At 38.2% G+C, this 14,857-nt stretch overlaps 1 protein-coding gene across 7 annotated transcripts in view; it reads left to right on the forward strand.

The window, feature by feature from the left end:
* Positions 1–14,857, forward strand: part of NRG3 (neuregulin 3) — a 1,041,408-nt gene that overhangs the window by 993,738 nt on the left and 32,813 nt on the right. For all 7 annotated transcript variants that reach the window (XM_038534491.1, XM_038534494.1, XM_038534492.1 and 4 more), the window contains exon 5: positions 12,528–12,630. In XM_038534491.1, coding sequence (XP_038390419.1) covers positions 12,528–12,630 — 103 coding nt within the window. The remainder of the gene's footprint in view (positions 1–12,527; positions 12,631–14,857) is intronic.

Below are 14,857 nucleotides of genomic sequence, written 5' to 3' on the forward strand. Positions count from 1 at the left end.
ATGTATAAGCAAAGTTAATTTTGCCTTGCGTGTGTGTGTGTGTGTCTGCGTGTGTGCCTCTCTTCCTGCGTCTGGATGTCTTAGGTAGATTGAACAAATACCAATCTAGAGTCTCAGTGATAGGAATTCAGATCTCCCTCTCTGAAGTGGAGTTCCACTGTAGGTGTGTTCGAAAAGATTCCCAGGTATTTCTAATATATGGCTGGGGTAGAGGATCACCACCTCAGGTCCAGAAACCTGTGTTGTGCTGATTCCCAGCCTGCCTTAGGTCAGCCCCTGATGGGCCGGTTTCAACATGGGCATGAGACATGCTGCAAAATGCCTTGAGCAGCTGTGCAAACAGCTGACTTTGTAGATGATGCTTATATATGTAGGGGGCACTCCTACAATCTAGGACAAATGGAGTTAGATTCCTTTAGCTTGCATCGTACCTGGCTGAAGAAGGCGGAGGTCCGTTAGACCAACCTGGGGAGGGCTGGGTATCACCTTGGGCTCAGACGTTCTCTTGGGTAGCAAGCTCCAAATGGCTTAAGAAGATTAGACTTCCCGCTCTATCAAAACAGGTCAAACACTCAAAGATTCCTATAAACCACCAGGTCAGATTCTCCCTATTGCCAAGGAAATGACATTTTATCATTTGGAGTCTCATGTCTTGCTGGTAGAATGTGACTTTGCCACTGAACAGGGAATCCTAAGTGATAAAAACTGGGGTTAAAGCTGAGGGTTGGGGGACAGTTATTACAAGTTCAGGAAAAATGGAGTTCACAGACCTTTTAACAGAGAAGCCAGAAGCCAAAGACTGGTTTTACCTTAGCATTGAAAACTCACCCGTAGATTTATTTTGATGCAATTTGCTCTTTTACTTATAATTTATTTGTGGGAGAAATAGCACTTGGAAAGCCAGTGCATGTTAGAGATACCAATGAGAAGACCCAGGGCCTTTCATTTTTTTTTAAATGTGTTTTATAGCATTCACTTATCTATAGTCAGCCAGAGCTGACTGTTTAGGAAGGAGAGAGATAAGGGATTATTACAGGAAAGGTTTATTTGCTAGAGAGCGTGGGGGGGCGGGGGGGGGGAAGAAAAGGAAATTACAGGTTGAGAATAAATGTGTTTATGAATTTAAACTGTTATTTTCCCTTAAATATCAAATTTTATGGATAATGCACATCTAATGGCATTTTGCATGGAAATAAGATAAAATATAATTTTGAATATCAACAGTTTGTTATAAAGTAATTATTTCACTTTTTCAGAGTATTTTAAAAGGTGCCCTTCCACAGTGGACTGCACAGAGCAATAGAATATATCTTTGGGGTAAAAGGACCTCCCTCCAAGAAAGAATAGCCTCCGTTTTATTACCCCACCAGGCAAAGAGCCCAACTGGCAAAATGTTATTAGACCTCCAGCCTGTGTAGCTATTGACTTTAACAAAGGCCTGTTGAGTACCCCCACCCCCCTGTGCAGGGCAAGCATGTGCTGGGGACAAGCATCCAAGAGTGAAGATGGTACTCCTGCCCTTGAGGAGCTCTTGAGGGGCTCACAGTCTGGACTTTAAGGAAACAGATACATGCATTTTTGGTCCAAGATAGTGTGCAGTTGCAGAAAGATACAAAAGGGATGTAGAAGGGAATTCTTGAGAATTTTCAGACCGAATCCTATGTGTTCTGAGTTTTTCTCGGTCAGTGAGTGTATCGGTTTGTTAGGGCTATGCCCATGGCAAGGTACCACAGCCCAGCAGTTCAATAACAAAAACACAGCATTGTCTCACAGTTGTGCAGACTGGAAGTACTGCCTTCATGTTCACATGGCCTTCCTCCCTGTGTATCCGTCTCGGGGCCCAACCCTCTTCTTTTGATAAGGACACAGTGAAATTGGTCTAAAGTCCCTCCTAGTGACTTCATCCTAATTTGCTCACCTGCAGAAGCCCTGTGTGCAAAGAAGGTCACATTCACAGGTGTGCTGGTTAGTACTTCAGCATCATTTGGGGGACATAATTCCACCCTTATGGGGGTGGGGCTTCTCGAGTAGAGAAGGAAGGGGGCTCTTCCAAGTGGAAATTGTGCCATGCTGAAGATATGGAGCGTTTCAGCACCCTCAGTCATCTCACTCCTCTGCAAGCAGGTGCATGTGTTGGAAGCCCCCAAACAACATTCTTGCAGCAAGGCTTGGGGACTTTGTTTGATCTTCCTGATATCCTCATAAAACACTCTCTTGGAGCCTCACCCTGCCAGTGTGTGTTTGATTCCGTTTGTCTACCTGTGAGTATCCCTTTCATTCTCCTTCAGGACCCCTCTTACCTTAATAAAAACCATTCTTTTTTCTTCAGTAGTGCAGTCATCAGGCCATTTAAGCCTTTGTTCATTTTCATCTTCAAGTTAAAGAAGTGTACACCCCACCTTCCAAATATTTTTCTACATCCACCTTCCAAATATTCTTCTACATCCACCTTCCAAATATTCTTCTATTTCCTGATTAAGGTTCATTTGCAGTTCCTTGCAAGCTCCTCATGTTTTGATCTATCTTCAGCATTTGATGATTTTTAAGAACAAAAATCAGGAAGCCCTCTTGTTCCAAGAATCATTAATACTGGAATAAATCCATTTAAACATAATCCAGTTAAAACTGGGACCAAAAAAGTCATAGGCCTACAATCAGGAACAGACTGACCTACCCAGATTATGAGGTTGGCTTGATGACTAGAGATAAATACAAGAATTAGGCACAGATCGAGCTTATAAATGGTGAGATCATTAGTGGATGTTGTTGTATTATGTTGACTTTTGCTCCTCTGTGTAGACTTTTCACCACAGGACCCCTGATAATGAATCCTTAGATAAGAAAGAGCCGTGGTGGTATTGTTACATGTGCTTTTAGAATGAACTATCGGAGTAATCATGCTTGCATTTGACACCTAGTGGTGGCACCACAAGGTGTCTGCTTTGTGTATGTTGAATATGAGGTGGTCTAGGTAGAAAAGCTTTTGTACTTGTGTATGATTTATGGGTATTTGTGTGTCTGTGTGTCTATGTGTCTGTGTGTCCATGTCTGTGTTGAGCTTCACATTACTTGGATGCCCATACATTTAGGCAAATCATGCTTAAGTTTGGTGTCTTACAGACTTAATTTAAACTGGTGATACAAAGAAAAATTTCCCAGCAGGCAGTGAAATCCTAGGGCCCCATACTTGATCGGGACATGGAGCTACCATTTAGAACATTTTGCATTCCCTAACATATACAGAGAGAAGTCATCAAGGTCATCCATTCCTCTAAATCCTTAATATAGAGACTTCCTAAGGGAAATGATTTAAGAAAGCTGATGATTTTCTTTGGGTATCATTTTTTTTCTTCTATATAGTAGAACTCAACAAGTGTTTGTGAAGGGACCTCCAGAATTCTAAAGACTATTAGAGTTTCCAGAAGCATTCTAGCAAGAAGTTTTACACACCGAGACCTCGACTGTGAGCCGTCTGGTTTAGCAGACAATGCTGTAGCCAACAAGCTTCCCAAAGATTCTTTGTCTCTGAGATCAAAGAGCATACTTTTCTTCTCAAAGGGTATACATGAGGGAGACTGTGAGACAGCCCATGCCCCAAGGAGAACCGCTTGCATCATATCCTCTAAAACATCAGGGTAGGAAATTCAGCAACACTAGTTGAAAAATCTAGTTACCAAGAGCAAAAGTATAAGGAACTGTAAGTAAAGAAAATGACATGAAAGTAAATTCCTTCAGGACAGGTCCCAGAGAGCAGGCAGTGGGGGCCAGAGCCAGGAAGTCACTGACAGCTTGTAGATAAGGCTAGCTTTTTCTAAGATAAGTGGAGTGTTTTATAGGTCTATTCTTACTGTGAACACTGGATTTGGGGGGGGGGAGGGGAAGAGGGTTGAGGGGACAGAAAGGAAACTAGCATTTTGTGCATCCATTGTATGCCATCTATTATCCTAGACACTATCTGTGCTCACCTATTGAATCCCTAAACAAAGATGGGAGGTATGTAATGTTTTTCTCATTTTATCTGTAAAGACAATGGATGGGAGAGGAGGATAAAGAAAGCTGTAGCTGGGGTTGACACCCAGGCATCCGCACCAGCCAACCATACTGTTCCCTGAGTGAGATGGCTGTCCCTGGTCTTTCCAGGGGCTCGGGCCAGACTATTTGCCAAGGAGGACTTTTTTCCACTGGGCCAATGTCGGTTTCTGAAACTGCACTGTAGCATTGCTTTCTCTAGTTTCACCTTTATAACCTGAGATATGATCCTATAAAAAGAAAAGAGTGAGTTCTGTGCATTAGAGAAAAGGAAAAAGAATAGAGTTTGGGGTGGGGGAACGATCCAAACATCACTTACCGATTCTTATTTAACCAAAGATTAGTTCCACCCTCAAAAAGGACTTTATAATCTGGGTCTTTAAAGATAGAGTGAAATCCCATAGAATAATAACAGTTACCGTGTATCCGATAAAACCAAAATAAACTGCCAATGATTGCCAGCTATTGCGCCTTCCCATGGCGATTTTATATGGGTCAGCCTCACAGTGAGTGAGCACTCAGGGGTAGGTGTGGAAACATCCCATACATCTTGACTCATTCAGTCCTCCCGAGGTCTCTGTAATGAAGTTAACGGTAGCCTCAATTTACACAAAGAAGGCGTTCTCTGCTTTCTGGAATTAGGTGGAATTCTAGCTTCTGCCTCCAGGCTGAAGTGGTTTGAAGACACGACAGGTTTGGGGAAGGTGCATTTGCCTTGAGGTTCTTGAAAGATACATGACAGAGGCCCCCACGGAGTCACGGGGCCCCCTTCAAGATTCCACAGAGAGCTTGTGCAGTTCTCGGTGACCTCAAGGTCCCTGCAGTAGAGGATGTCATCTTATTCACCGCCTCCCCCCAATCATTCAATAGCCTGCACCTTTAGAAAAACCCTCTATATTTTCTTCCATGCTACTATCATGCTTAGTTATTATGTTTATTTCAAGGATTTTTTTTTTTCCATTTTTGGCTTTGCCTGCCTGGTGGTCCCTCCTCTATAGGATTCTTCTCTGTCCTTCCGTGAAATTTTGGAGTCCCTCAAAGCTCTTAGACATTGTTCCCCTCTTACTCTGTATTTTCTCAAGGGCCATCTTATCAAAACACTGGGTATCAGTTACATGTTTAACCCCTAGACATTTGTTTGCAGAACCCTGTCACCTCCTCGTAGCCCAGATCTGCATATTTAAATGTCTACTTTACATCTCCACTTAGACATTTTACAGGCTTTCAAAACCCACTAAGTCCAAAACTAAGCTTGTTATCTTTCCTTCCAAGTTTCAACCTCCTCCAAAATATATTATCTTAGTTAAGAGCACCATTATCTAGTCCCTTAGGTATTTTCAATCTAAGTGCTTTTTACTTCTGTTTATTCCTCTCTCCACCATGGTCGTTACTCATACAAACATCATCATCTCTTACCTGAGCTAATTTAATAGCCTCCTAACGGGACTCTGCATTTATTTTATTCCTTCTAATCTTCCCTACATATTGCATATACAAGGAACATAAATATTTCATCATATCATGTTCCTCTCCTTTCAGATCCTTTGGTACCTTCTGATGTTGTGATGACATGTTCATTGTGCACCATGTCCCCGTTGCCTTTGTGTTGTTCTGCTAACCTGCTAAGGAAAATGACTTGTACAAAGGCCCTGTGGTAGTAGATAACTTCCAGATTCCTGAGCATGCCATGTTATTTCCTACCACAGAGCCTTTGTACAAGTTGCTTCCTTTTCCTGGACCACTCTCCACATCCCATTACTCTTATCTGATCGGCCTCTAATGTTATACTTGAGATCTCTGATCTCTGGTTTCGACTGGGTCAGTTTTCCATACTATTTGTTTTTGTAGCATTATTTACCTCCTTATTATAACACTTACTACACTCAGTATTTCATATCATTGCCTTTATTCAGATAGGAAATTAAAGTTTATAAAGATAAAGTAATATATCTGTGGTTGCTCATATTAAATGTGGTTAAAATTAAAGTTAAATCCAAAATTGCCAGACTCTCAAACCTTTGTTTCTTACACCTTACCCATGCTAGTTCTTGGGTGACACTCTGTGAATCAAAGGCATTGATAGCACCGTCACTGTAACTACACCTGTGTCTATAAATTCACTCACAGTCTTCAGAATTTTAATTTCACTCTTGATTTAAACTCAGAATTGATTTTGTGCATTTCCCCAGGCTATATTTGACTAGCTTCAAATAAGAATAGAAACAGTACATAGATTTTATGTGGAAATCATTCAGCTTAGTAGACAGTCTTATTTTTTTGTTTTAATGAGTATTATTATCCATCATTTTCATAATTCTTTTTATTGGCAGAGGCAGGGTGGGGTAGATTATCACATGCAAGTCACGCTTATTCCATTACAGTCATCAACTCACAACAATTAAATGAGATGAAATTCTCTATAGTTGGTACAACTACTTATTTGTTTCCAAGTTCAATTGGAAAGTTTAACGAGCTTATAAATGTGGGGATGGAAAAGATGACATTCTTTAAGATGACAATATGCCCAAACAAGGTCTCAGTGACACATTTTTTATTCCTTTAATTTGAATTTTGCCAAATTACAAATGTCAAAGAAGGCTTGCCAGAGCCACATGATTGCCCCTCTTCATTTATTCAGAAATTAGGCTTAATTTCTGTTTTCTCATACTTCAGTCTGAATAAAATGGAAATAAAGTCTAAGATGGGAGTGAAGAAGGGCTAGTTCTTCTAAATCATTGTGTCCTAGTAAAGTTCTGCAGGAAAAAGGACAACAAAAATGTACAGTCATATTTAAAGAGAGGATATAATGCATGGTATCAGGAAAGGAAAAACAAAGAAAAAATAAACTAAGTCCTAGAAATCAGGCTCTGTGCATAGGTTTACATCTAGATCTGTTGTGTCTCATATCTATTTTTCTAATTAAAGATGAATTACTGCAATTGATTTTGCTGTTAGAGGAACATCACAAGTCATGGACTCATTTCAGCTGGCTCTGGAAGCTTCTGGGTCATATTGAAAGAACCCCAGAAAGTCATGGTATTGGGAATTCTGTGTCTGTGAGCCAACCCTCTGCCTAGGTTTCTCACTATGAATTGGAATCAGCACTGAGTGAAACTAGGCCAGAACATAAAACCAGGCGATGTACCAGTGCAGGCAGGGAAAGTGTTGAGAACACTCAAATCCAACACATCCAGAGTGTCTTCCTTGAAGCCTGACCAGGCAACCTGAAAATCACCCAGAAAGCCAGGGGATAACAAACAGATGGTATGGAAAAGAACATGAACAGTAAGAGTATTTACCTGTCAGTAGATCATGCTGCAGTATCTCCTGAGGCCTGGGAACATGGGGCTTCCCCATTTTCTCCTATGACACTTTGCCCTCTGAAAAGGACTTTGTGAGTACAGGGTTGCAGTGAGGAGGCCAGGTTTGGATGGGAAAGCCCCGCTGAGAGGAGCCAGGTGTGGATTTCAGGAATGGGTACGATCAGTTACAGGTGGTTGCTCAGGAAAAGAGCATTTGTGGAAAGCCAAGGAGGACATAGTGTAGACAAAAGAGACATGATAAACCTGAAGAGCATCCCCAGGTGAGACTTGAAATATCATACACAACTTAAAGCAGAAAATCCTTATAAAGGCAGAAATATCTACTTACTCCCTAGGCAATAAGTCTTACAGTATCCACTGTGTAAGAAGCTGTGCACTAGGTGATGGGGAAATGGTAGTGAGTCAAACAAATAAATCAAGAAAAACACAGTCCCTCGCACCAATGGAGCTTACAGTGCAGTGCAAGATTCTTTGAGCTAATGACTCTTAAGTTGAGACCAAAAGAGTGAGTAGACATTTAAAGGACAAATATAAGAATTACAGTCAGGAGAGAGAAAGAGAAGAGTATATATTGAGACTCTAAAGAATTGAATGTTAAACATGGTGGAAGAAAAAGACACCAGTTAGTATGGGTAGACCATGTTGTATCAGGCATATATTTTTTAACATTATGCATAAACTTCTCTATTCCCTTTTGTCCCCCAGGATTAATGTTTTGCTACAAGACTTGCTTCTATATTTGCAATATAAAATCAAGCACTTAATTAAAATTTATCATTTGATAGATTTTGACATTAATATTCATCATGAGAACATCATCCTATTTGAGACAATGAGCATATCAAGGACTTTCCGAAGTCTCCTCGTGTCACTTTGTGGTCTCTTTCCTCCTCCCTTCTCCTGACCCCAGCTATCCACTCACATGCTTTCTGCTACTAGAGATTAGTTTCCATTTTCCAGGATATTATAGAACTATAATAGCACAACAGGTGCACCTTTTTCCCTTTTTCTTGTCTGACTTATTGCACTCAACCTCATTATTCTGAGATTCCCATGTAGAATTGCTTATATCACTAATTAATTCCTTTTCATTGCTGAGTAGGATTCCATTGTATGACTATACCACAATGTGTTTATTTATTTACCTGTTAATGGGCTTTTGGATTGTTCCAGGGTTTTTTTTGTTGTTGTTGTTATTTTATTTTGTTTTTTTTTTTGTTTGTTTGTTTTTTTGGGTTTTTTTTTTTTTTGCTATTGCAAGTAAAGCTGCTATGAATATTTATGTACATAATGAACATGTGCTTGCATTAGTCTTGGGTAAATATCTAGGAATGGAATGGCTGTGTCATAAGGTACTTATGTGCATAACCTTCTGTGAAACTATTTTTAAGTGATCATACCATTTTTCATTTCTACCAAAATTACATGAGAATACAAATTGTTCACACCCTTGATATGGTCAACCTTTAATATTAGTGATTTTTTTAAAGATTATTTATTTATTTATTTATTTATTTATTCATGACACACACACACACACACACACACACACACACAGAGGCAGAGACACAGGCAGAAGGAGAAGCAGGTTCTATGCAGGGAGCCCGATGTGGGGCTCGATCCCAGGTCTCCAGAATCAGGCCCTGGGCTGAAGGCGGCGCTAAACTGCTGAGTAGTAATGCTATATATCTTATTATAGTTTAATTTTCAAGTCTACAATGACTAATGATGTTGAGCATCTTCTTATGTATTTACCATCTAGATATCTTTGAACACTTTGAAGTGTTCATTCAGATATTTTGCCCATTTTTAAACTGGATTGTTTGTCTTCCTATTATTGAATAATAAGAGATTCTTATATATTATAGACACAAGTCTATTGTTGAGTATGTATTGTGCAGATTTTTTTCCCCAGAATGTGCCCTGTCTTTTTTTTTTTTCATTTTCATAATGGTCTTGAAGATTAAACATTGTTAATTTGGATGAAGTTCATTTTATTGATTTAAAAATTTTCACACCTTGTATCTTTTAGGTTATAGTTAAGAAATCTTTGTCAAATCCATAATTAGTAAGATTTTCTTCTTCATTTTCTTCTAGTAGTTTCATAGCATGAAATAATATATTAAGATCTACTATTCTTCATAAATTTATATTTGAATAAGGCATAAAGTTAGGGTCAAGGTTCATTTCAGTGGAAATGGCTATGCTCTTGTGACAATGCCATTTTTTGAAAATACCCTTTTCCCATCTAATGCCTTGGCATCTGTATCAAAAATGAACTGGCCACATATGTTTGCATATATTTCTGGACTTTGTTGTTTGTTCCATTGATTTATCTGCCATAAATAGGCCAATACCACCTTGCCTTGATTACTATAGTTTTATGTTAAGTCTTGGACTAAAGTAGTTTGACCACTTTAATTTTGTTCTCTTGGTTATGAAAAAGTTGTTTTGCTACTCCAGATCCTTTGTGTTTCCATATTACATTTAGAATCATCTTGTTGATTTCTACAACAGCAAAATGCCTCCTGAGACTTCAAATAGAATTTCACTCAGTCTATCCCTCGACTTGGGGAGAAGTAACATCTTAATAATAATGAATCTTTTAATTCATAAACTTGATATATCTCTCCAATGATTTAGGCTTCTTTAAATGTATGGTGGATTTCAGTGTATAGGCCTTGTGTATCTTTTGCCAAATTTACCTCTTTGTACTTTATGTATTTTGATGCTTCTGTAAGTGATACTTTCATTTCAATTTCTGATTATTTCTGGCTATTAAATAGACATGCATTTAATTTTTGTATTGTCTACCTTGGAACTTTCTACCCTGAAAACTTACTAAGCTTATTTATTGTTTACATTAGCTCTTTGTAGATTCCATCAGCTTTTCTGCATACATGATCATATAGTTTGAGAACAAAGGTGATTTTCTTTCTACTTTCCTAAACTGAATGACTTTAATTTCTATTTTTGCCTTATTCCATTAACTAAGCCTCCAGTACAATGTTAAATAGAAGTGGTAAGAGTAGATTTTTCTGCTGTATCCTTCATCTTAAGGGAAAAGCATTCTGTCTTTTACAATTAGGTAGATTATTTATAGATACTCTTTATCAGGATGAAGAGGTTCCCTTCTATTCTTAGTTTTTGAAAGACATAATGAAGAATGAATATTAGACTCTGTTAAGTAATTTTTCCCTCTAATCTGATAATTAAATAATTTTTCCTGACTGTTAAAATTGTGAGTCACATTGATTAATGTTAAAATATTAAACCAGCCTTGTATTCCTTGTATAAATCCCACTTGAGCATGATGTATCATTTTTAATATCTTATTGGATTTGATTTTCTAAAATTTTGTTAAGAATTTTTCCTGTCAATCAGAGACATATGTAAATACATTGTTTTCTTTTTATGTCTTTGTCTGGTTTTGGCATAAAGGTAATGGTGGTATCACAGAATGAGTTGTAATGTGTTCCCTTCCCTTCAATTTTAAGAGATGAGAAGACCCCAAGATGATAGAAGACAATGGGATCCAGAGGAACTAGTCTTTGACAAAAATATAGCACTTTCTCCAACTGAATCATTCTCTAAGTTTAGTGTGCATGCATATACCTGAAACATTCTTTTACATATTTTGATTTAGAAGGTCCAAAATGGATCCCATACCATGTTGGCATTAACAACAACATCAAAATCTCCCCTATTCTTACATGGTTGATGCATGTTCTAAGCATTTTTAGTCTATTCACTGGTTCTTAAAGTATGTTTCACAGACCAGCAGCATCAGAATCACCTTGGAACTTTTTTTTTTTTGAAACTTTTTTTTTAATGCAAATATTCTGTCCCCACTTAATACCTAGTTAATCAGTAACTCTAGGAGAGAAAGTAGGTGGCAATCTCAATGTGAATCTGCTGCACAGTAAAGTTTGAGAATTACTGCACCATGTCAAGAAGAGAAACACGAAGAATAGATTCAGATGCAGTGAATTTTGTATATTTTGTGTTATAAATAGAGATGATTTATACAATATAGATTTTTTTTATAACATATTGGAGATCTGCACGTGAGGAAAAGTAAGTCAGATGTTTGAGTGGAGAAGGTATGAGGAATCAGAAAAGTTGAGAAGCAGGCTGAGGAGGTCATTAGTCGCTCTTAGATAGAGGTCTACTTAAGCAGTGCCCTTGTCAACTTTTATTGATGCCCGTCTTCCTGATTGGATAATCTTCCTTCCCAATTCTGAGCTGCTCAAGGTAGAGGTATAGAGAAGGCAGTTTCTTGGATTTGTATGCAGTTATTCTGCCAAATGAGTAAAAGGGAAGGAGAAAGAGACACAGTAGTTGAAGATATTTGCAAGAGAGTGAATGACTGTAATCATGGATCATAGTCTCTCTGCTGTGTAAAGAAAGAAAATGAAGACAAGACGAGGATAATTAACAGATAGAAAGTTATGAGATATATAGATAAAAAGGTCTTGATGAGCTAGAAGAACTGTTTCTGTAGACATATTTCAGAAATGAGCTGAGAGTGTAAATGGTAATAGCTAAAAAGTGACATGCTTATTTTTGAATTTTTGGTGTTTTTTTTGTTTGCGTGTGATAAGAAGCTGTAAGTTATGACCTTGGTAATAGTGGTTGAGATGACTGTGCCAGATCATTGGTATTGAGGAAGTGAAGAATGGGTGAATAAATGTTCACATACATATTGAGTTTCTCTTTCATTAGTGATGTCAATCACAGTAGTGCATGGATGAATGGGAGACAGATAGTGGAGGACCGGATCAGAAAATACAGTGACATCAGTATCACGTGAAATAAATTGGAAGTCCTCACTGGCACAGGAAAGTTCTGGTGGACACATATTTGTTTCTCTTGAAGGTTATTTTGGGCCCCACCATAGTTTCAAAAACATGTCCCAGTATGTGCTAAATTTATGGAATGTCTTTTGATAATAAGAGTCATAATTGTGATACCCATGGATAAGTGTTTTTTAACCATACATATATAAAAAATAACAACCCGCTAGCCTGTCAATGATTGCCAAGAAATTGAATCACAATAACTTCTTCGTGTTTTCCTATTCATGACAGGGACAAAAAAGTTTGCTTTGAAAAGCTCCTACCAACTCAAGTGCCCTGCTAACACCCATTCTAATTCTGTTTTTCAAATTCACAGAGAGTGAAGAAGTTTATCAGAGGCAGGTGCTGTCAATTTCCTGTATCATCTTTGGAATTGTCATCGTGGGCATGTTCTGTGCAGCATTCTACTTCAAAAGCAAGTAAGACCATCTTTTTTCAAATGTTAAAAGGTTACTTCTCAGAGAAAGCACTTTGTCTTTCTTTAACCTTACAGTCTCTGCTCCAGGCAGAGGGATCTTGGGCAAATGGGTCCATCAAACATCTACAAATAACTTAGAATCTCTTATGGACTGTGAGGAGTATATGCAGCATGTACATAGGTCTGTGTGTGTGTGTGTGTGTGTGTGTGTGTGTGTGTGTGTGGTTTATCTTCGGTGCACAGAGTGAAAATTCTTCCCTGTGATCATGAACACTATGTTCTTTCCAATTTTTGATTACCTTCCAAAAGTAAAGGCTCAGTGTCTGCCTGCCACTAAGGGGTTAACACTTCTGAACAGAGAGGTCTACTGCTGTAGACCTAAGTATTATAAAAAATATCTAGACTTTCCTGAAAAAAAAAAAAAAGCAAACCACACTTTTCCTTTCATACTATTTTCACCTGATACCCATAAAGGTTTCAGCCAAATATGAAATATGAATACTGTAAGATCTTTGGTTTGACAGTTGGCAAGCACATCTATACTTCCCTTGCTAAGAAATCGAAACCTCTGGGGTACCTGGCTGCTCAGTCAGAAGAGCCTGTGGCTCTTGATCTCCAGGGTTGTGAGTTTGAGTATTGGGTGTAGAAATTACTTAAGTAGATAAGTATATAAACTTAAAAAAATGAAACCTAAATGCTGATAAAGGTGCTTATTTTTAACTAATAAAGTATAATAAAATATCTACATATCTATATATACATACAAATATATTTATTCCAAATGAACCTTAATAACAATTTTTTTTATTTATGGAAATTTTATTTAAGTCATGCAAGCCTTAAGAAGTTGGCACAGATTCTGTTCCTACAGCTTGTCTGAAATGCAAGTCCAAGTGTAACTGCTTTTCATTGGACCTATATTTGTCTACCCATTTGCTCTTCTAAAAATTGATCCATTTCCAGACGTAGTCTATGACACCTGTCTGCACATTGTATATGTTGATCTTAAAAAAGAACGGCAATTACTATTTTAAAAAATAATGGAAACTCGGGTATGAATCCATAATTAGTAACTATTATTTTTTAATGAACTATTTCAGAATAGATTTAGATTTTCAGAATTACTGTGAAAATAGTGTAGATAGATCCCACATATCCCGGCCCAGTTTCCCATAATATGAATGTCTTACACTAATATGTTATATTTGTCACAATTACTGAAATAATATTCATACTCTATTACTAATTGAAGTTCATACTTTCAGATTCCCTTAGTTTTTACCTAATATGCTTTGTTCCAGGCCCCCATCTAGGATACCACATCATATTTAATTGTCACGTCTCCTAGGCAACTCTTGGCTGTGACAGTTATTAGTGTTCATTTTTGAGAACTTATTCTTTGTCAGGGACACTGGGCTTTGCATGCATTATCCGCCAATCCTCACAACAATGGGAATTGTTCATTATTGCTGCATTTTTCAAATAATAACAGAATTTAATTTTGAAATATTAATTTGTCAAAGCTATGCAGACAGGGTCTTTGAATTTCCACAGTCATACTCAAAATTGCATGCTCTAAACCACTCTGCTACATTGGCTCCCACGGTCCTCCCGCTAGATAATGGAAAGGGAAACCGTTTAAGGTAAATCAAGAATACCATGGCCTGGTGCAGCCCTGAGCGCTTTGTGTGCTCTAGGGAGCAGATGCGGCATGTGGTCAGGAATTACACGTGCCACTCATACCTGCATTCAAATCACCAGGCTGCCTCTTGCTTGTTGCATATTATTAGGCAAATCAAATCCAGTCCCTTAGCCTCAGTTTCCTTTTGGGTAAAATATGGCCCCAAATGATATCTACCTTATAGAATTTGTGGGGGATTAATGGGATAACACTATATAGAGCACAGCATCGTGTTCCAAAGAGTAAATAATGAAGCCTTGCTGTTGTTAACACCTACGATTTTCCACACTAGATTTCAGAAGCTGGGTGACTGCAAAGTGAAGAGCATGCATTGGAGCACGAGAGGGATAATCACGCACGGCAGGGTGTTAGAAGGGTCTCTCCACAAGTGCTGTGTACAGGGAAGAAATTGTGTATTTAACAATAAGCAAATTACCATCAAGTGGTGGTTAATCACTTATTTTTAGAGTATAATTTGTAGTTGTACCACATTTAAGGGAAAGACTGATTATGACAATCACAAGAGCGGAGAGCCGTTGGATAACTA

The sequence above is a fragment of the Canis lupus genome, chromosome 4 (assembly GCF_011100685.1).
Source record: "Canis lupus familiaris isolate Mischka breed German Shepherd chromosome 4, alternate assembly UU_Cfam_GSD_1.0, whole genome shotgun sequence".
Lineage (NCBI taxonomy): Eukaryota > Metazoa > Chordata > Mammalia > Carnivora > Canidae > Canis > Canis lupus.